Source organism: Cheilinus undulatus, linkage group 15 (genome assembly GCF_018320785.1).
Source record: "Cheilinus undulatus linkage group 15, ASM1832078v1, whole genome shotgun sequence".
Lineage (NCBI taxonomy): Eukaryota > Metazoa > Chordata > Actinopteri > Labriformes > Labridae > Cheilinus > Cheilinus undulatus.
This window is the reverse complement of record NC_054879.1, coordinates 7675931-7697474: the sequence shown is the minus strand read 5'-3', so window position 1 is coordinate 7697474 and position 21544 is coordinate 7675931. Positions and strand designations below refer to the sequence as shown.

Genomic DNA, 21544 nt, shown 5'->3' with positions numbered 1-21544 from the left:
TGTCCCTTTAAAGGCCCTCATTGTCAAACATACCACGTTCCTGTGGAAGTAGTGAGACCTCCCGTTTCCCAGGCACCCCACTGTTTCCCCCTTTGTGTGGGGAAGTGATCATGTGTCACTGCAGAAGCAGGCAGAGAGGAAACAGTCCAGCTAAGGTGGAAGGCTGCTCCTTTATCAAGAAAAAACACAGAACTTTTAGACTTCCCCAAATGCTAGATTAGCTCCTCAAAGAAGGATCAAGTCACTATGACTTACCGGCTGTTTGAAGGCAAAGAGCACGCCTCTTCTTACTGGAAGTACAGGATCTCTCCATCAGATCATCTCATTCAACAGGTGTTTGACTTCCTGGAAAAACATGTGAGTAAAGTTTGAGGACTTCCACATAATTATTAAAAATGAAGTTTTTTAAGAACTCATTGTAAAGGAGTGTGATCTGAAACATGTTTTGTCAGAAAGAGGGTCCCTATGAGCTGGCTGTGGATGTGGGCTGTGGCTCGGGACAGGGAACAGTGCTGCTGGCCAAGCATTTTGCTTCTGTGGTGGGGACTGATGTTAGTCCTGCCCAGATAGAAGTGGCTCTGCAGCACGCTAAACAGCCAAATGTTACATACAGGTAGGTCAACTCATATCTCTCCTTTTGCCCTGACTTTAAGCCCTGGTGTTTCTCTACTAACAGGATGTGAAGTCAGACAAGCAAATCCAAATACATTAAAATAAACATCACGTCATGTGTTCAGCCCTGAAAGTCTCATATAAGCCACTTAGTTGAAAATGGGCCAGTGTAGAAACAATGTGACCTTTGTGTGGTGAAAGTCGGTCATGCGGTTAGGCCTATACAATGGATGAAATGTGCTGTAAACACAGGGCAGTAAAAGTTTCTCTGAAATGTTTGGATAAAAGTGCAGCAAACTAAAGAAAGTAGAACTGCAGTTCCTATAAAAAGTATTCACTCCCTTGGCTGTTGATTGATTTTATAAATCAATCATGGTCGATATAATTTGGCTTTTTTGACAGAAAACAGCTAGAAAAACCTCTTCTGTATCAAAGTGAAAACAGATTTCTACAAAGTAATGCCAATTAAATAAGAATGTGTGAGGTAAAATAAGTGACTTAAGTAAATGCAGCTTTGGCTGCAATCACAGTCTGTGTGGAAAGGTCCCAACCAGGCTTGTACATCTGGACACTGTAATTTTACTCCGTTCTTTTTTGCAAAGCTGCTCAAACTCTGCCAGGTTGCATGGGGATTGGGCGTGAACAGCCTTTTTTGAGTCCAGTCTCAAATTCTAAATTGGATTGAGGTCTGGGTTTTGACTCGGCCATGCCAGAACATTCACCTTGTTGCCTTTGGACCATTTCCTTGTAGCTCTTGCTGTATTCTTCTCCCAAGCATTAGTTCCCTTGCAGACTGCCTTCCAGGATTTTGGCTGGCTGCCGAGAATAATCTCCACAGCATGATGCTGCCACTACCATGCCTCACAATGGGAATGGTGTTTTTGGTTGATGTTCAGCAAACATAGCGTCTTGTCTGATGACCAAATAGCAACTTTTTGTCTTATCAGACCAAAGAAATTTCTTTCACTTCACCATGGAGTCTCCCACATGCCTTTCGACAAACTCTAGTCTCGATTTAATCTAAATTTTCTTCAACGGTGGCTTTCTCTTTGCCACTCTCCCATAAAGCTTTGACTGATGAAGAACCCAGGCAACAGTTGTTGTATGCAGAGTCTCTCCCATCTCAGCTGCTGAAGCTTGTAACTCTTCCAGAGTCATAGGTGTCTTGGTGGCCTCTCTCACTGGTCTCCTTGCTCTGTCAGTCAGTGTGAGAGGACAGCCGAATCTAGGCAGATTTACACCTCTGCCATATTTCTTCCACTTCTTGATGATGGATTTAACTGAAATCTGGGCGATGTTCAGTGCCTTTGGTTTTTGTTGAATCCAATTCCTGACATCTTCTTTTCAAAATCATTTTCTCTGAGTTGCTTGGAGTGTTCTTTTGTTTTAATGGTGTAATGGTAGACAGGAACACTGTTTTCTGGGGGCTTTAACGGTGCTGGACTTTGTAGTTATACAAAAAGTGAAACAGTGCAGTTCACTACTGAAGCAAATATAAACAGTCTTTTAAAGAATCATGTCAGGCGCTGCCCTTTTTGTGCGCAATACTTCATTTTCTAAAAGCAAGGAAATAAATAGTATTTTGCAAAATAATTCTAATTATCTTGTTTGGATGGGAGCATATGATGCTCTAAAACCTCTATATACTTTTCAGATGTGTAAGCTGCCCATGCCATAGGCACTAATGTAAGCCCATACCATCAGAGATGCAGGCTTCAGAACTGGGTGCTGATAACAGGCTGGATGGTCCCTCTCCTCTACAGACCACAGGGCACAGCGTTTATGGTTTCCAAAAACTATTTCAAACCTTGATTCATCTGACCACAGAACAGTTTTCCATTTTCCCTCAGTCCTTTTAAATTAAGCTTAAGATGGTGGTGCTGCTGGATCGTGTTTACATTGTTCTTTTTCTTTGCATGCTACAGCTTTAACATGCTTCTAGAAGTGTTCCTGAACCCAAGCAGTGATTTTCAGTGTAGAATCATGCCTGTTTTTAATGCAGTGCTGCCTGAAGGGTCGTCTGAATTGTTCCACAATAATCAGATGTAGTTTTTTTGCAGATTGGTGAACCTCTGTCTATTAACTTCTGAGAGACTCTGACTCTCTAAAATGCTCATTTTATACCCAATCATATCACTGACTTATCGCCTATTAATCCTTAATTAAGAATGCTCTTCCAGCTGTTTTTCCATTAGTACCACCCCTACTTTTTTTTTAGATGTGCTGCAGAAATCAAAATCTAAATTAACTAATGTATTTCATGAAATGGTAAAATGTCTCAGTTTCAACATCTTATGTGTTGTTTATGTTCTATTGTGAATAAAACACAGGCTTATGAAATTTACAAATCAAATCCATTTTTTCTTAACATTATACACAGTGTCCCAGCTTTTTAGGAACATGGGTTGTTACGCATGTGTGCACATGTTTTTTGATCATTTTTTGCAAATGTCCTACACATTGGAGGAACTTGAGGGATGGGATTTTTTTTAATCTGACATTGCACCAAAATTTAAAGCATAAATCAGGCAGGTAAGGGTAAATCTTGGATCAAATGATGATTCAAATTATAATATTTTATCAAAAGCAATAAATGAAGAACCCTGGGTGAATAGATTAAAACATCATGATTTTATCACAGGGAAGGTTGGATTAACATTATTTTGTTTTAGGAAGAGTATTTTTATTTCTTTTTTTTTTTTTTATACATCTGATTCTGTATATGTTTCCTAACCACATTATTTCGCTTTTGAAAAGCCTCTAGTTTTTACTTTTATTTTGTGAAGATGAGGGACTTCCATGCCACTAAAGTCTGATTGACTCATGAACCATAGTCCAAAAAAACTAAATTTACAGACACTTATTCAAAGGCTTTTAACATTAAATAAAGGAGTGGACAAATACTTTCATTCTGATCCGAAAAGTTCACTAAGTCTAGCAAAAGTCCAAAGTAAGCTAAATTTTGGGGTTGAGAAAAACCTAGATGTTTCTCAAGTCTGCTCTACTTTTCTCCTGAAATGACAGGAGGTCTGATTTGTGTGCTGCTGCTCTCCCATGTGTAGACAGTGTTTGGCAGAGGAGCTGCCATTTGCTGACAGCTCGGCGGACTTGATGACAGCCATGTCTGCCTTCCACTGGTTTGACCGGCCACGCTTTCTGAAGGAGGCCCACAGAGTCCTGAAGCCTCGTGGCTGCTTGGCGTTGCTAAACTACACCATTGACATGGAGCTCAGCTACCAGGACTGCTGCTCACAGACTCTCAACGACATCTGCAAAGAGGTGACAGGAACTCTCACCTGAGTGCTGATAGACCATAGAAACACAAGATCATTTTAAACTACTCTGATGTCGAGGCATGAACATCGCTGATTAGAAACATTGGCTGTATTCTATCAGTGTTATTCTCAAACTCTGCTAATGATAGACTGTTTGAAGATCTAATGTCATAGCAGGGCAGTTTTTGGTCCTGCACTTGGCACTAGAACTGATATCCAGGTACATTCTTACTTGAAATCATCATCATCACTATTGTGGATAAGCAAAAAGACAATCAACAGCTGTAAATAAAAGAATGAACAACAGTACCATCTAGTGGATCATTTGTGGTATGACACCTATACCTATTGTAAAATAATACACTCACAAAAATATTTTCTTTCTCTCTTTGTCTCTTGTTTTGACCAGTTTTATGAGGCCCTGAAACCCTACCGTAGTCCTCACTTGGGAGTCAGCTCTATTGAGTTATACAGAGAGGCCTACAACTCCCTCCCATACCCTGATAAGGAGTGGTGAGTGACTAAATGTGTGTTTGCCACTGACAGGTGCATTTTTATGGGAAATTAGTCTGAGGACATTCATTACCGGCCTCTATCCCACATCAGTAATTGTTTGATACCACATATTTCTAGAGGTGTTATATAATGATAATAATAAGTGCATATGAAAGATAGCAGTGGTGTCATTACTGAGTCTTTGTGTCTTTCTTTTCATGTTTTATACAGGCAGGAGTGTATGTGGATGAAAAAGCCCATGCCTCTATCCAGCTACATGGGACTGGTGGAGTCTTTCTCCAGCTATCAGGGTCTCTTGAAAGAAGACCCTCAGAAAGCCGCCAGGCTCTCCAGGGACATCTGTAACAAGTAAAAAGCTTCATATATTTAACAGACGCTACTGCATATGTTTATTTCATACTTGACAATACTTTTCAAAATAAAATGATGACAGGAAGTGGAAAAACACAGGCTAATGATTTTTTCAAAACCTCAAATTAGTAATAAAAACCTAAATATGCCTTAATATGACTTAATCAACAAATACAACAAGTTGACCTAAGGGATAGTAAATGTATCGTATCATTATCACATCACATTGTAACGTATTGCCCCTTAACACAGCATCATAATACACTTAATACTTGGTCAGGGCTCCTTTTGCATTAATTACTGCATTAATGGGGCATGTCATGGAGACGATCGGTCCGTGGCACTGCTGAGGTGTTATGAAGCTTTGATAGCGGCCTTCAGCTCTGCTGCATTGTGGGGTCTGGTGTCTCTCATCTTCTTCTTAACAATACCCCACAGATTCTGTATGGGGTTCAGGTCAGGGTAGTTTGCTGACCAATCAAGCGCAGGGATATCGTGGTCCTTAAACCAGGTTTTGGTGCTTTTGGTAGTGTGTGCAGGTGTCAAGTCCTGCTGGAAAATGAAATAAGCATCTCCATAAAGCTGGTCAGCAGAGGGAAGCCAGAAGTGCTCTAAATCTTCCTGGTAGACGGCTGTGCTGACCTTCGACCTGATAAAACACCAGCAGACGACATAGCTGCCCAAACCCCCACTATCTGAGAAAACTACTCTGGACTTCAAGCTACTTGGATTCTGTGCCTCTCCTCTTTTCCTCCAAACTGTGGGACCTTGATGTCCAAATGAAATGCAAAGTTTACTTTCATCTGAAAAGAGGACTGTAGACCACTGAACAACAGTCTAGTTCTTTTTGCCCTTAGCCCAGGAAAGACCTCTGATGGTGTCTCTGGTTCAATAGACGCTTAACACAATGAAAGCGACAGTAGTAGTCCGTGTCCTGGATCTGTCTGCGCGTGGTGGCTCTTGAAGCACCGACACCAGCTGCAGTCCACTCCTTGTGAAGCTCCCCCAAATTCTTGAATGGGCTTTGTTTCACAATCCTCTCAAGGCTGCAGTTATCCCTGTTGCTTGTAAACCTTTTTATTCTTCCATTCAACTTTCCATAAATGTGCTTGGATACAGCACTCTGTGAACAACCAGCTTCTTCAGCAGTGACCTCTAGTATCTTAGCCTCCTTGTGCAGGATGTCAATGATCATCTTCTGGACATCTGTCCAGGGAGCAATCCTCCCTATGATTGTGTAGCTACTGATCCGGACTTGAGAGACCATTTAAAGGGTCAGGAAACCGTTGCTGGTGTTTGGAGTTAATAAGCTGATTAGAGCGTCTCCAAAATCGAACTATCTATAGAATGTTTGACTTTCACTTTTTGAATTGAATTACTGCAATGAAACAACTTTTTGATAATATTCTAATTTATTGAGATGCACCGATGTACTGTCAAATTGCATGATACTGTTTTACATTTTATCATTTTTTATTTTATCAAATTATTTCTAATCTTATTTCTAATTTTATGTCTTATTACATTTTGTTGTATTGTTTAGTTAACTAAATTTTGTAGTTTTGTTTCAAATCCTGTTGTACTGTATTACAGCTAACCAATAGTATTGTATTAGATTGCACTCTTTTGCATCAGATCCAACTGTTTTGCATGATTAAGCTTTATTTTGAATTTTTGTTGTATCACATCATGTCATATTTTACTGCATCATATCACAGTATATTGCTCTGTATTGTGATATATGGTATGGTATTGAACTAAGTGTAGTATCGTATAGTATCACATCACAATTTTGGTGCCTGTCTGATATTGACTGGACGTGTAAGAACACTTGTGGCATGCTGTAAACATGTATTCAAGATGTTGATTTAATGAAATGATTTAATATCTTTTCCTAAATTAAACTTCTATGGTTCTTTAAACTCATACATTAGACAAATGTCAAAGGTGTCCTCTAACTGAAGATTAAACTCCTATTTCTGTTCGCTCTCCTCAGGCTGATGTCAGTGATGAAGGTGACCTCTGAGGACACAGAGGTGGTGGTGGCTGTGAAGTACTTCTACCTTCTGGCCTGCAAACCACAGGACACTTGACTCCTGCCTGTACCAGCAAACTCACAAATGCAAAGCAGAACAGAAACGTGTAGAATCCAGAAGTTTATCTTTAGCAGTCCCTTTTCTTTGAGAGACAATGTATAGTTATTAGGGCTGTCAAAAGATTAATATTTTTAATTGTGATTAATTTCGTCATTTCATTTCGCTCAGGAGTGTTTTACTGACGTTTTGGATTTTCCTACTGCCTTAAACTAAGAGTAACTGACTTTCTATTTGGACATTGACCTGCTTTAAAGGTAGGACAACAAGCATAACATGAAGATAACCACAAGAAAACAATTTTTTATGGATCTTAAAGGAAATAACAGGGTGGTGAAAAGGTAAATGTTTGATAACAGAAGGTTCAGATGACTTCTGACTCATCCTGTGAGCTGTCTTTTAAAGAGAAATGAGACATAAAGGAGCGGTGGTGGACTTATTTTAAATCACTGTGGCTGCAGGGAGACGCTGTAGAGATTAAACAAAGTGTGTTGAAAGGGACAATAAAACATGAGATCAATCACAATTAAAAAAATAGTGTGACCTTGATTTATCTCAATTAACTTGATTAATCTTGACAGCCCTAATAGTTATGGATGTTTTTTACTGTATTTTCACAGGTAAATTCGAATATCAATAAAGGAATCTGGGCATTTTGAGAAATTCTCCTTACCTTATCCCCTTAAACAGAGACACAACTACTGACCACATTCAAAACTGTACACCGAATGTGAAGCCGCTGGAACCAGAGGCTAGTTAGCTTAACTTAGCATGAAGACAAAATTAAATTACCAGCAGGAGCAATGATGCTGTTTCCTGTCTTTGTTCTCAGCTATGCTGGCTGACTTTAGGCTCCAGCTAGAAATTTACCATACAAACAGAGACTGAACTCATATATTCTCATCAGCCTTGGCAAAAGTTATCCAAAAATACTTACTCCCCTTTGGTTTAGTTTAGTTTTCACCAAATAGTGGATGTTTTTGGAAAGCTGTCCAGATAAAACTCTTTAGCAGATTTAAAGAACAAAAAAACCTGTCAGAATCAAACATTCTTCTTCCAGACATCATGTAGATGTTTGTTATCATCATATTAGATATTCTGCTTGTATAAATCCAGAAGCTATATTGCAGGGATGTCAAACAAAATCACAGCAGGGGCCAGATTCTGAATTTAGGTCTAACCTGAGTCCCCAAACAGTGTCAGCATTTAACCACAAACTGTCAGCCTCATTTTCAACATTAATGAATTATGGAGAAAAAAGCACTGAAGAAAAATGATTTTCAGATTTAAAAAACAGTGAAAATGATAAGTTAAAAGGCTCAAAATCTGAGATAAAAGTCAAACTTATTATCTCAAAAGGTCAAAACATGAAATTAAAATAAAAAAAGAAGATTTTCAAAGGCAAATATGTGAGATAAAATTTGAAATCCTGAGTCTTTAAAGGTCAGAATATAAGATAAAATTCAAAATTGTGTGTTAGAAAGGTCAAAACATGAGATAGAATTTGAAATCATGATTCAAAAAAAGTCAAAATATGTGAAAAAATTTGGAATGATAAGTTTAAAGGTTTAAGATGAGAGTAAATTTGAAATCATGACTTCTTACAGGCCAAAATATGGGATCAAATTCAAAATAAGCAGTTTTGACACAAGAGCCGAAATCACTGGTGTACAAGGTTCAAATATTAGATAAAATTTAACTTAAGTTTTAAAAGTCAAAATATGAGATAATTTTTTAAGTTGTGAATCTTAAAGATCAAAATATTAGACGAAAAGTCAAGATTATAAATTGAAAGCTCAAAATATGAAAATAAAAAGTCAAAATCACAACTTTAGGTCATAATTGTGAGATGTGCAGTTAAATATATGAGATGAAAGCACAATCAATTTATTCTCCCACATTCCTCACTTTTATATTTACTCTTTACTTTTCATGTTTTCCTGACTTGACAAAGACATTTTGAATCATCAGGGTTAGTTTTTAATTTTATTCTGGAGGAAATCTGCAGACCTCATATCGGTGGGCCAGTTATAATAAAAATATGACAAGATCTTGCAGGTCGGGTGTAACTGTACCACGGGCCAGATTTGGCCCCTGGGCCTGAGTGTGACACGCACCTGCTATTTTGTAGATGATCTGCCATGTGGAGTTGATCTCTTCAATTGACCATTTAAATGAATCTAGTGGACAGTCCACAACAGTATATATTCAAAGAGCTATGTTTACAAGCTGCATGCTGTTGCAAAGATTATCGCTGTCACTTCCCAGCAAGAAGGTCACATGCGTGGGTTCCCTCTGGTTTCTCCCCCCACAGACCAAAGACATTCTCGTTAGGCTGTTTTGTGAAGCATATTTAATGACGTCTTCCAGGCAATGTGTGATATCACTATAGTGCCTCCCATTATACTTTATACAAGTTGGTTCTCAAGTGGTGGGTTGGGACCTGAATGTGGCTCTATCCAGTGAGTTGGAATGTGTGTGTCTGGAAAAATAACGCAGTAAATCTGTATAATGTACAGTTATGTTATGACTTTTCATAAGGAGGTGGTGGTTTCTTTTCCCAACCAGTTTGGAGCCACTGCCCTCACACTGCAGACCTTATACTATTAAAGTCTGAGGCCTCAGTGCCTTGGCTTTATGGTGGAGATTAGGACTAGGCTACTATGTCAGCCCTGTGAATGGCTGACCAGTCCAGGGTGTACTCTGCCTCTTGTCCAATAACAGCTGGGATCGGCTTCAACCCTCCACCTCGTAACCCTTAATGGGATAAGCAGTGTAGATAATGGATGGATGGATAATGTTTCCATAGTACCACTAGAGGGAGACATGTGATGAAAAGTGAACACTGGTTGTTTTTACCAGTACACCACATCATCAAACCTGACAGATTCTTAACTTGTCCTTTGAGACTAAGGAAGGTCAATAAATCTGGTGTCAGGACTGAAATAAGTTCTTGTCATTTTTATGCAAATGATAGTAACACCAAAGTTATGCTAGAGATCAGGAGGGCTACTAAAAAAAAAAAAATCTGTATCTAAGAGAAGCTAAGTCCCCTCAAGACCCACATGAAAATAAGAGATGCACATTACTCTCAAAAATCATGTAAAATTTATTGAAATTTATTGTTTCACTGATACAAAATTGCACGTCTTTTTTACTAAAAGACTGCTGGAAGAACGATTTAATCAGTGTTTTATTTATTGGGATTTTAGTTGATACAGTACTGTGAAAAAGTATTTACCCCCTTTTGGAAAGCTGAGTTCAGTTTTACCAGCCACAGCCAGGCCTGATTACTGCCAGACCTGCTGAATTTAAAGATCACTTAAATAGAACGTGTATGACAAAGTGAAGTAGGTAAGAAGATCTCAAAGCAGCAAAACATGTAAAAAATATAAGGGAATTCAAGAACAGATGAGAAACCAAGTCACTGACATCTATGAGTCTGGAAAAGGTTAAAAAGCCATTTTTAAGGCTTTGGGACCCCAATGAACCACGGTGAGAGCCATTATCCACAACTGGAGAAAACTTGGAACAGTGGTGCACCTTCCCAGGAGTGGCTGGCCTAACAAAGATAATCCCAGAGTGCATCAATGACTCCTCCAAGAGGTCACAAAAGAACCCATAACAACATCTAAAGACCTGCAGGCCTCACTTTACTCAGTTAAGGTTGGAGTTCAAGATTTCACATAAGAAAGAGACTGGGCAAAAATGGCATCCATGTAAAGTTCCAAGGCCAAACTCACTGCTGACCAAACAGAACACTAAAGCTTGTCTCACATTTTCTAAAACATCTTGATGATCCCCAAGACTTTTGGAAAAATAACTTGTAGAGTGATGGGACAAAAGTTGAACTTTCTGGAAGGTGTGCAAACCAATACATCTGGGGTAAAACTAACATTTCATCAAAAGAACATCATGCCAACAGTCAGACATGGTGGTGGTAGTGTGATGGTCTGGTCCTGCTTTGCTGCTTCAGGACCTCGAACACTTGAACCCTGAACTTTGCTCTCTACCAGCAAATCCTGAAGAAGAATGTCCTCCCATCAATCCCTGACCTCAAGCTCAAGCACACTTGGGTTGTGCTGCAGAACAATGATCCGAAACACACCAGCAATCCACCTCTGAATGGCCTTGAAAAAAACACAAAATGAAGGTTTTGGAGAGGCTGAGTCATAGTTTAGATGCCGAAGTATGACCTTAAACAGGCTGTTCATGCTTGAAAACCCTCCAGTGTCATCGACTGACAGCTACTCTGCAAAGAAGAGTGGGACAACATTCCTCCACATGCTTGATTTTCAGAGAAATAATGGTCTCTGGAAAAATGTTTCCTGAGTCACAAAGTGCAATTAATGGGCCACCACCAGTTCCATTGTTTTGAGCAGTTATCCGTTAAGTCCCATATATCTCCTTTTCTAATATCAATCTCTTTAAACATACTTTGTGACTCATAAACTGCTTCCTAGTAATGTTTATGTCTCTATAGGCATTGATATTTTGTATTTTATAAATAGACTTAGAAACTGAAAACAAATAATCATGATTTTTAAAGGAGACATATTATGCAAAAATCACTTTTTCAGGCTTTTCTAACACAAATATGTGCCCCTGGTCTGTCCACAATCCCCTCAAATACCAGAAAAATCCATTCCCTCTCCCCCTCTCTTTCTCCACCTTTCAGAAAATGTGATCTGAAACAAGCCGTTCTCAGATTTCACTCCTGGTGACCTCACCAGGAGTGTAAGCACCCGCCCCCAGGTTTGGTTGGCCCTCCCCTACTTGGAGGAAACTTCTGCCCTCCTCTACTGATCCTCTCAGCTACTAGCTGAGATGCTGGATAGCTCAGTGGGTTATCCTGATGACTACAGTCTGGGAGGTTGATGGTTCAAATTCCAGTCAAGTTCTATACTTTGGATAAAAGTGTCTGTAGTACCAGGAGTACTGCATCCACTTCCTTAGAGGGGCGTGGTCAGGGGCGGAGTCAGACAGCCAATTACCATTTAAAGCCACAGACACAGAAACGACTCGTTCTGAGAAGGGCTGAAATAGAGGGGGTGTTAAACGTACAAAAATCCTATACTGGAGTGTTTTTTCAGCAGCAATCTTCACAGGCATGTTTTTGGAACCTCTGAGACCGATTTAAGCTTGTCTTAAAAGGGTATAATATGTCTCCTTTAATGCTAATTCAAAATTTGATTTCATAACAAAAAATTACACTTTTAGTTTTCAACGTATTGCAAATGGCTTTTCTGGACCCAACTGCGGCAGCTAATAGGCCCATAAGGGAGCTGTGGCCTCAGTTTGAGAAGCACTGTGCTAGAACATCAGCAAATCTGTTTTCAATGCTTGTATTATCAGAGGAAAAATGTTTGTTTTTAAAGTCTGAGGTGACTTTACAGCTTCTATATAAAAGCTGTATTCTCAACATTGAGACTAAAGTGAGTTAGTAATTTATGTGAGCCATGAGTTTTTATCTTTGGAGTGTTTAAATGCTTTTCCCATTGCTGTAAAATCTGCATTTTTTAAACTACATTCCTACAGCAGAAACATCCTGGATGCCCTTACTCGGCCTCTTTCTTGAGTTCTGTGTCTCAGCCTATTGCTGAAGAGTAAAGCCTTGAGTCCTTTCGTGCATCTGGTGGCTGCTGAAACTGACTTGAGGCCTCTGACTCACACAGATATGTTTGTAATGTGCTCACCTGAAGCTCAGGGCCACGAGTTGTTCGATTTTATCTTTCAGCCCTGAGCTGTTTCAGTTTCTCACTTTGACCCTCAGCTGTAAGGCCATCATCGTTATTCCACACTTCTACTGTAATTCTAGAGTAATTCCCCTGGTGAAAAAGACAGTACCACTGATGAAGAGGCAACTGTAACCTTACAGTAAACATACACTCAAAGAATCTGGATTGGATGCGTTTACTGTAGCTGTTGCTTTAGAGGGCAAATAACAATGCATGCATAAAAAAATGTCTTGTTGTAATTTTTTGTTAGCAGATGCAGTGTTACTTTTTTCCTGAAAATTTGCAAGAAAAAACCCAACTTTACATTACATGACTGGAACTGTTTCAGCTGGGCTTGATGGACAGTTGTATTCTATGTCAAACATACTGGAAACCTCCACTCAGCAATCATGTTACTAGGCATACCTAATGAAGTGGTCAATGAGTCTAAATTCACAATACAACAACTGATTGGTTAGAGTTTTAAAGGGAAAGAGGGAAAAGTAGAGAAAGAGAACATTAAAAACCAAGCAAAGCAACAACAGTGAAAAAATAGAGTTCTGACTCTCCAGTCCATAAATCCACCTGAACCTTATTTTCTTGGATGTAGCTATAATTTTAGTAATGATGGTAACAATATATGCAGGAGTGGCACCCAGCCAGCATGTCCATGTGGGTTATAGGTCAGGTCAGGTATGGGAGCATATGACAGTTCGCCATTACTGCATTGGTCCTGTACTGCTCCGGCCTCCTGATGACCATCGTCTAGGCCTACACAAGGCCCATGCACCATCTCATTAGGTATCTTCCAAGTTGACCCCTCCATGCCCCCAACGTCTTGACCAGCCCACCAGGTGCTGGGCACCCAGCATGCAGTGAACTAGATCAGGCCTGAGAAAGTGTGCCAGGTGCTGTTCCTGTATCAAGCAGCTGATCCTTCCCATCCTCGCTCTCTGGAGCACATCAGCGTTAGATGCCCAATCCTGTCATTGATACCCAAAAATGCACCGAGAGAAATTGTTACAAAGGAGTCCAGCCGGCACCTCTGGCCATTAGTCATTAGTCAATCTGGGTGTCTTTATTTAGACAGTCCTTGTCCCTGGAGCAACATGGCAAAAATCTGGTTTGTTCTTGTATTTTTCAACCATAAATACTGCTCAACTGAGATACATTGTTTCCGCAGCTTGGATGGAGATGGTTGTTCACAAATTCATTCCCTCTTTTTTAGGACAACTGTAACCCACTTGTCACCTGTCTCAGTAAAACATCATTAAATCATCTACAAATAGTTCAAAACGCTGCAGCCAGACTACTTACTTAGTCTTCAAAAAGGCCACACATTAACACCAATTCTGTATTCTCTCCACTGGCTTCCCATACATTTCAGAATACATCTCAAGATTCTTGTATTTACTTTAAAAGCCCTGCATGGACAGGCACCAGCTTACCTTACCAACCTTTTGCAACCTTACAATCCCAGCAGGACTCGTCGGTCCTCTGATCAAGGTCTGTTGGGTGTTCCACACTCCAAACTTAAAACAAAAGGAGACCGTTAGTGGTTTCAGACAGAGTTGTGGCTCTGGTTCCGTCCTGGAGTCTCAGAACTCTACCTTGGTGCTTTCTTGAGAACCAGCTTGCGTTTGCACAAGTTTAAGCGGAACCTAAGTGGGAGGATGCTACTCCAAGTTACTCAGGTGGAAGTAAACACAACACTGGCAAAATGGCTACACTTATTTCCAAGTCTTTCTTGCTGTCCTGGTATTCCTTTTTCATTGTCTTGGGATGATGGATTTTTGGCCTGGTGTGAACCCAGCCTTTGCCGTTTCTTCTGCAAGTTTGGCATATAACTTTCTCCTCCTCGCACTACTCTCCAGCTTCCCCTGGAATTCTGTCAGCACCCAGAACACAACCAAACATTTTGTCTCCTCAGCAGACCACTTCTCCATTTTCTGTTCATCTTCACAACCTAGAATGTGACACACCCACTGATGATGTCACAGTTCACGAGTAGGAACCAACTATTTTTTGGTTCAAGCTGAGAACCAACTTTTCAGGTTCTGAATGAATTTCCTCTTTTGATTTGAACGCACCAGCCTGTAGAAAATTAGGTTCAGAAACTGGAACCGGCATGGAACCCTGCCAGTCTGAAAGTCCTGAGTGTGTTTAAGATCGTTGCTCTGACTCTTTGGAAATCTCGTCCATTGGGTTTAAGATTCATTGACACTGTTGACTCTTTTAAAAAGCAACTTAAGACCTACTTGCTTCATCTGGCCTTTACTTAACTTACGTTTTGTGTACCGTGGTTTCTTTGTAATTGTACCTTGTAGCATTGCCTGTTTCTTTAATAAAGCACTTTGGGATTTTTCTGTTCTTTAAAGGTGCATATAAATAAACTTATTATTACTTATTATTATTAACAGTATAGTAAGATCAGGAGGACAATGGGCCGAAGAACTCTGACTTTCATCAATATGCTCAGATAGGGTAAAAGCCACACTGTCTTGTTCAGTGAAGTCCAAAACTGCGGGGGACCTCAGCCTCACAGTCAGCTGATCGATGGATTATGCTGCCAAGGTAAGTGAACTGCTCTGCAACTTCTGCTCTCTCACTTTTTACAGACACAGATTTGATGGCAGCATCCATGGCATATCCAAATGCCTGAATCTTAGTTTTGGCTCATATGGGTCCCATGTGGGCTGCAAATATGGGTCCCATGTGGGTTTGTCTGCAGGTACCACTGTTGCCTCTCCTGTGATTACTCATGTGGACTTTGAGCAGGATCTACCAGGATCTCTGGAAATGGAGTATCGTACAAATTGCCCACATGGGCCCTATTCAAACCCCAGATCCCACTTGAAGTCCACATGGGCAATCACAGGTGGGGCCACCATGGAACCTGCAGACAAACCCATATTTAGAGTCCATCTAAAACACATATTGAGCCCACATGGACATGCTGGCTGGGCAATAATAGTTTGATGGTAGACTTGATATTGTCATGTTAGCATTAGCAGCTATGATTATGGTGAAATACAGAAGACAAATCAAGCATAAAATGTTAGTTCAGGAAGACCACAGAGTCAAGCCCTGCCATGTAACTGAGATCAGCAGATTTCATACAAGCCATCATCAGCTGACAGCCAGCTGATTTGCCCTAAGCATGCTATTCAAACTGCTGTAGCCTGGCTATGCTTTGCTGCTCCCTTTTTTGACCCTCCTCCACCCCAGCTCCTCCTATATTCTGCTTCTGACTCAATCAGTGCCATTCTGTTGTGATTGATGCTCTGCTCTGGGATTTTTTGCTGCTCCTCTCCCTGCCTCAGGCTTTCCTTGTAGGCCTGGAAAAGGCAGGAGTGTGTGCAGTTCCTGCTTGATGTTTGTCATGTTGCCTCATGGAAGTCACTTAAAAGCCACGCCATGTTAACATGAGTCAAGTGTTTTTCATATCATTCCATTTAATCCAACAAAGAGAGACAACTATTCCCATTCTATTCATAAAATCTCCTGTTGCTTAGCAAACGTAATGCTTTTAGACAAAAGTATGTCTTAAAATTCAGTGTTGATGACAGCAAACAGCGAGTGAAGCTGTGTAGATGTTGTTCCTAGTTTTTATATGAAAACCCACAGCCCCAGCTGGCAAATCTGACTCTCTCCATCTGTTGTTGCAGCTGCATGAGCTCAAAGTTCCATTCAGATCCCTTACAGACATTGTGTTTTGTTCTAAGACTATTGATAGACAGGATAACGCCTTCTCATGAAACTCAGCCTAGAGGGTTTTTACTTTTTATTACTTTTGTAGACATATTTTTATGATGGAGTTCTCCCAGCTATAGAGTACCAGTGTCTCTTTAACTCTGAGTAATTTCAATATTCAAAGACAATAATTCATGAGTCAAATGTAACCAAAAGCCTTCCTCAAAGGTATAACACAAGTCCTCCCCAGAAGTAAACTTTGAATAAAAGATGAAGAGTTAAATGTTTTGCATACTTATTTGTTTAAGGCTGGAGAAACTCATTCCTCCTCTGCCCTCCTCATTCAAATCAAGGATGATTTCACTGTTCAAACAAAGGTTGTAGTGCAGCGAATCTCCCATTTCTATGCCGGTGATTCCAAGCTGACATAGTAACTCACTCTTCCAGCGTGCTCTTTATGGTGTTCAAACAATGCAGAGTGAGCTGGAATAACTTCAAACTGAATCGGCTGTCCTGGCAAACAGTGAGCGAGTCTGCTAGTGCCTGCTGTACAGATGTCTGTATCTCCTCTATGGAAGTATTTTAATTGACAACACTTATTTTCTTGACTGGCTCATTTCAGTTCAATCCTGAGGCATTTTCGTAAAGGAGAGATTTGAAAACTAAACTCTATCTTATTTTGACATTGTGGTATGGGAGTATTATACATATACAATACAATTTTTGCATTAGAAAGCAAAATAAACAGTGCATTCAGAAAGTATTCAGACCCCCTTTGCTTTGGAAAATGTTGTAACATTGCAATGCTGCAGTTGAAAAAATACTTTTTTCTCTCATTAATCTACACTCAGTTCCCCATCATGACAAAACTGAATTTTCAACTTTAAAAAGAAAAATCTCATATTGACATGAATATTAAGACTCTTTATTTAGTTAGTTGAAGCAACTTTACAGCCTTGAGTCTTTCTGAATGTGACCCAAAAAGTTTGCACACCTGGATTAGAGGATTTTATGCCATTCGGGTTGTAGGTGGACAGCCAATTTACGATCTCTCCACGGATGTTCAATAGGGTTAAAGTCTGAGCTCTGGCTGGACCACTAAGGGCCAGCTCATACTGCACGAATCAAGTCAAATTTTGGCCCAATTGCAGTGTTGTAGCTCATCTTCAATCCTCGGGCCCAATTGTGCACGTCGGAAACAACAAATAGTCTTCAAGTGTGACATAATTGACGCCTCATGACCATGATTCAACAAGACTAGCATGTCAGAAATGTTCTTACATCGTCGTCTATTTTGACACCCTGACCTGACATCAACAAATGGAATCCTGCCGCCTACCAACAAGAGAGCATGTGCTCCTTATCTTTGCATCATCATTTAGGAGAGTCCATACATTTTCTCCCTCCAGGGAACTAATGTGTACTTTTTTATTCATTCATGTTATCACATGCATACCCCTTAAGTTCTAGCTGAAGAGAGCCGGCCCATACTATCCTACTTTTGATACATCCACAGCTGTTATCCATAATCCAATCAGGAATTTCTTCTTGTTTGTTATTTTCCTCTTTTACGAGCTAAATACTGGTACAGTCACACAGAGCACAGAGCGCTTATGTTTTAGAGCATGGGTGTCAAACACAATCACAGCAGGGGCCAGATTCTGGATTCAGGTCTAACCCGAGGGCCTGACAGGGTCACCATTTTAACCATAAACTGTCTCCCCCACTCACCAGTAATAAAATATAAAAAACAAACTTAGCACTGATGAGAAATGATTTTGAAATTTAAAAAAGATAAAAAGATAAGTTTAAAGGCTCACAAGCTGAGAAAATTAAATTCATTTGTTCAAAAGGGTCAAAACATGAAATTGAATTTAAAAAATAATGTTTTTTGGGGGGCAAAAATATTAGAAAGAAAGTCAATATCATGAGTTTAAATGATCAAAATATGACATAAAATCTGTAATCATGGAATTAAAAGTCAAAATATGATTCAAAATTTTAATTTGTGAGTCTAAAAGGTCAAACTTTGGGGTTATGAAGTCAAAGTTTGGAGTTGAAAATATGAGGTAAAATTCAAAACAACTGGTTAAAAAGTTCAAAATATGAATTAAAATGAGAATTGTGAATCTTAAAGCTCAAAATATTATATGAGAAGTCAAAATTATGAGTTGAAAGGCTTAGGTATGAAGTAAAAAGTCAAAATCCTAAGTTTGAGTCCTAATTGTGGGATGCAAAATTGAAAATGTGAAATTAAAACACAAATTAATTTCCTTTTCCCACATTCCTGACTTATTATGTAAATATTTGTAAACCTTACTTTTTATAATTATATATCCTAATGAGGATATCTTAAATCATCAAGATAACTTCATATTTTTATACTTAAGAAAATCTTCAGACCTCATATTGATGGGCCAGTTATGACAGAAATATGAGATCATCTTGCGGGCCGGATTGAACTGTTCTACGGGTCGGATTTGGCCCCCGGGCCTTGAGTTGGACACCCCTGTTCAAGAGTGACTGACACTATTTGACCTGGTGCTTAGGGGCGGAGGGGGCCAAATCACAATCTTGCATTTATGGAACTTTTTTCTTAAAAGAAACATGTTAATATAAAGCCATCTGCTTTCATGCATGTAATTCTTTTCCTACAACTTAGTATCGGCTGCTTTGTTCTAATGTCACAAATATACGCATGAAAGTGTCATAAAAAGCATAAAGATGACAGATTAAAGCTTTCACATCCTTCTGATGCAGTAAATCCATGTTTATTTAACATTTTTGTAACCTGTATACACCTGTACCTGTATTTTGAGTCTTTTTTATTCACTTATACTTTTGGTTTTGATGAGTTTTGCTTACATATACTGCCTGTAAGTGTTTTGTTTTCCCTTATTCATTTCTAATGAAGTGGACAGCTCCTGTCATTCGTAAACAGCCTTTGGCTACAGACTACAGTGCTACGGTCTAAGCAAACATGCAGTCAAAGACAGGATTTGTATCATCGTGACATGTGCATTAGTCATGTTGTAGCAGAGAAGGTTTTTTTCTTTTAAACTGAGTGGACTCAACACTCACATCTAGGTTATGTGGTCAGGCAGAGAGAGCAAAGCCCCCGGTGTAACATTCTGTTTTTCATGTCTCACATCAGAGCCTCTGGGGCTACAGCAGCTGCAGTCACACAAATAATCTGATGTGAATTGACAGCCAGATGTCAGTTTGAAGTATAAAAGTAACTGGTGGTATGACAATCATTCCAAAACTCAGCTGAGCTAACATGTTAAAAACTGAGCTCTAACTTTAATATTCCTATAGTCGCGTGGATTGCCATGGCATTTTAGCGAGATCCATGGCAACTATAAAGGATGAAACTTCCAGACAACCTTCATCAGGTATACATTCAGGTAAAATATTATTATTGTTCCAGTACAAGTTATTTTAACTTGATTTATAAAGATTGTTATTTTTCATTATCTGGAGACAAAAATGTAGATTTTCTTCTGACAAGAGTTAAATTCTCCAGCTTGAAACAAAACAAACAAAAAAGGAAAGAGTCTGAAATTACATTGTTATCACTGCAAAACTGGCTTAATCAGATGTTTGGATGTGTGTCCTCTTAAATCCTGGCATTAGTGATCCCTCTAAATCCATTTATCTAGCATAACTGAGTTTTCATCTCACCATGTCCTTGGTAAAAAATTAATTTATTTTAACATCTTGGTGAGGTACCTCAGCCTGCTGTACAACATGATACAATTCCATATGATAGATGCTTCAATGTAATTACCATACCATACCATACCATACCATACCATACCATACCATACCATACCATACCATGCCATACCATACCATACCATGCCATACCATACCAAACCATACCATACCATACCATACCATGCCATGCCATGCCATACCATACCATACCATACCATGCCATGCCATGCCATGCCATACCATACCAAACCATACCATACCATACCATACCAAACCATACCATACCATACCATACCATGCCATACCATACCATACCATACCATACCATACCATACCATACCATACCATACCATACCATACCATGCCATACCATACCAAACCATACCATACCATACCATACCATACCAAACCATACCATACCATACCATACCATACCATTGCTACACTTGGATACAAAATATTGTGATACATTATAAAACAACACAAAACAAAGAAATATCAAGCAGTATCTGCTTCAAATGATGTGACACCATTCAAATGAAATAGCATTATTCCAGTCCAAAAAAATGTTTTTAGTTTGATTTAAATTGATTTGATATAAAAAGATGTGATACAAAAGAACACAAAATCATACATCACCATTCAGTCAATACACTATGGTAGACATAATATAGTACAATTTAAGACAACAATGCAATTTATAATGAAATACCATACCATATCGTATTGTACGGTACCATACCATAACATGCCATTTCGTAACGTGCCATACAGTAATGTAGCATAATGTAGTGTAATGTAACAACGTAACGTACCATACCATACCATTACAGAGCATGTATCACAGCTCCTGGTACTGGATCTTCTAATATTACGCACTGACTACTGCAACTCATTACTGTCAGGTCTCCCTGCATGCACAGTTAAACCTCTGCAGATGATCCAGAACGCAGCAGCACGTCTGGTCTTCAACCAACCCAAGAGAGCTCATGTCACTCCTCTGTTCATCTCTCTACACCAGCTGCCAGTTGCGGCTCGTATTAAATTCAAAACCTTAATCATTACTTACAAAGCAGTAACCAAAACTGCTCCTGTTTACCTGGAGTCCCTCATCCAGGTCCACACTCCTTCTTGCGCACTATGCTCAGTCGGCGAAAGGCAGCTGGTACTTCCAGCCCATCAGGCTCCTGAGTCATTAGCCTGACTCTCCTCTTCTGTTGTCCCGCAGTGATCGAATAAATTACCCAACTCCATTTGATACGCAGAGTTCCTATCTACTTTCAAGAGAGAGCTAAAGACTCAGCTCTTTAGAGAACACTATGCACTCAGCTAGACTATTCTCCGCTGTTGTCCCCAGTGGTTGAATGGGTCTCCCAATTACAGTTGGTTCACACTGCCCTGCTCTACTTCTGGGCTCTTTGTGAGTGACCCAGCACTTGGTACTTCGGTCATTAGTTGTTATAAAGACAATTTAATGGATGGTGATGATGAGAGATCTCACATTTTGGTTGTTTCACTGTTGATGTTTATTTAAAAAAAGGAAAAAAAAAAAACCTTGTATACATTA

The 21544-nt window shown here is 39.5% G+C and overlaps 1 protein-coding gene across 1 annotated transcript; it reads left to right on the top strand.

The window, feature by feature from the left end:
• The first annotated feature begins 150 nt into the window (after window positions 1-150).
• Window positions 151-7491, top strand: LOC121522966 (putative methyltransferase DDB_G0268948). The gene is made up of 6 exons (XM_041807672.1): window positions 151-357; window positions 453-613; window positions 3675-3891; window positions 4297-4400; window positions 4614-4751; window positions 6751-7491. Exons 1-6 carry the CDS (start codon window positions 247-249, stop codon window positions 6845-6847), a joined length of 828 nt encoding a protein of 275 aa, XP_041663606.1. The 5' UTR covers window positions 151-246; the 3' UTR covers window positions 6848-7491.
• The last annotated feature ends 14053 nt before the right edge of the window (window positions 7492-21544 follow it).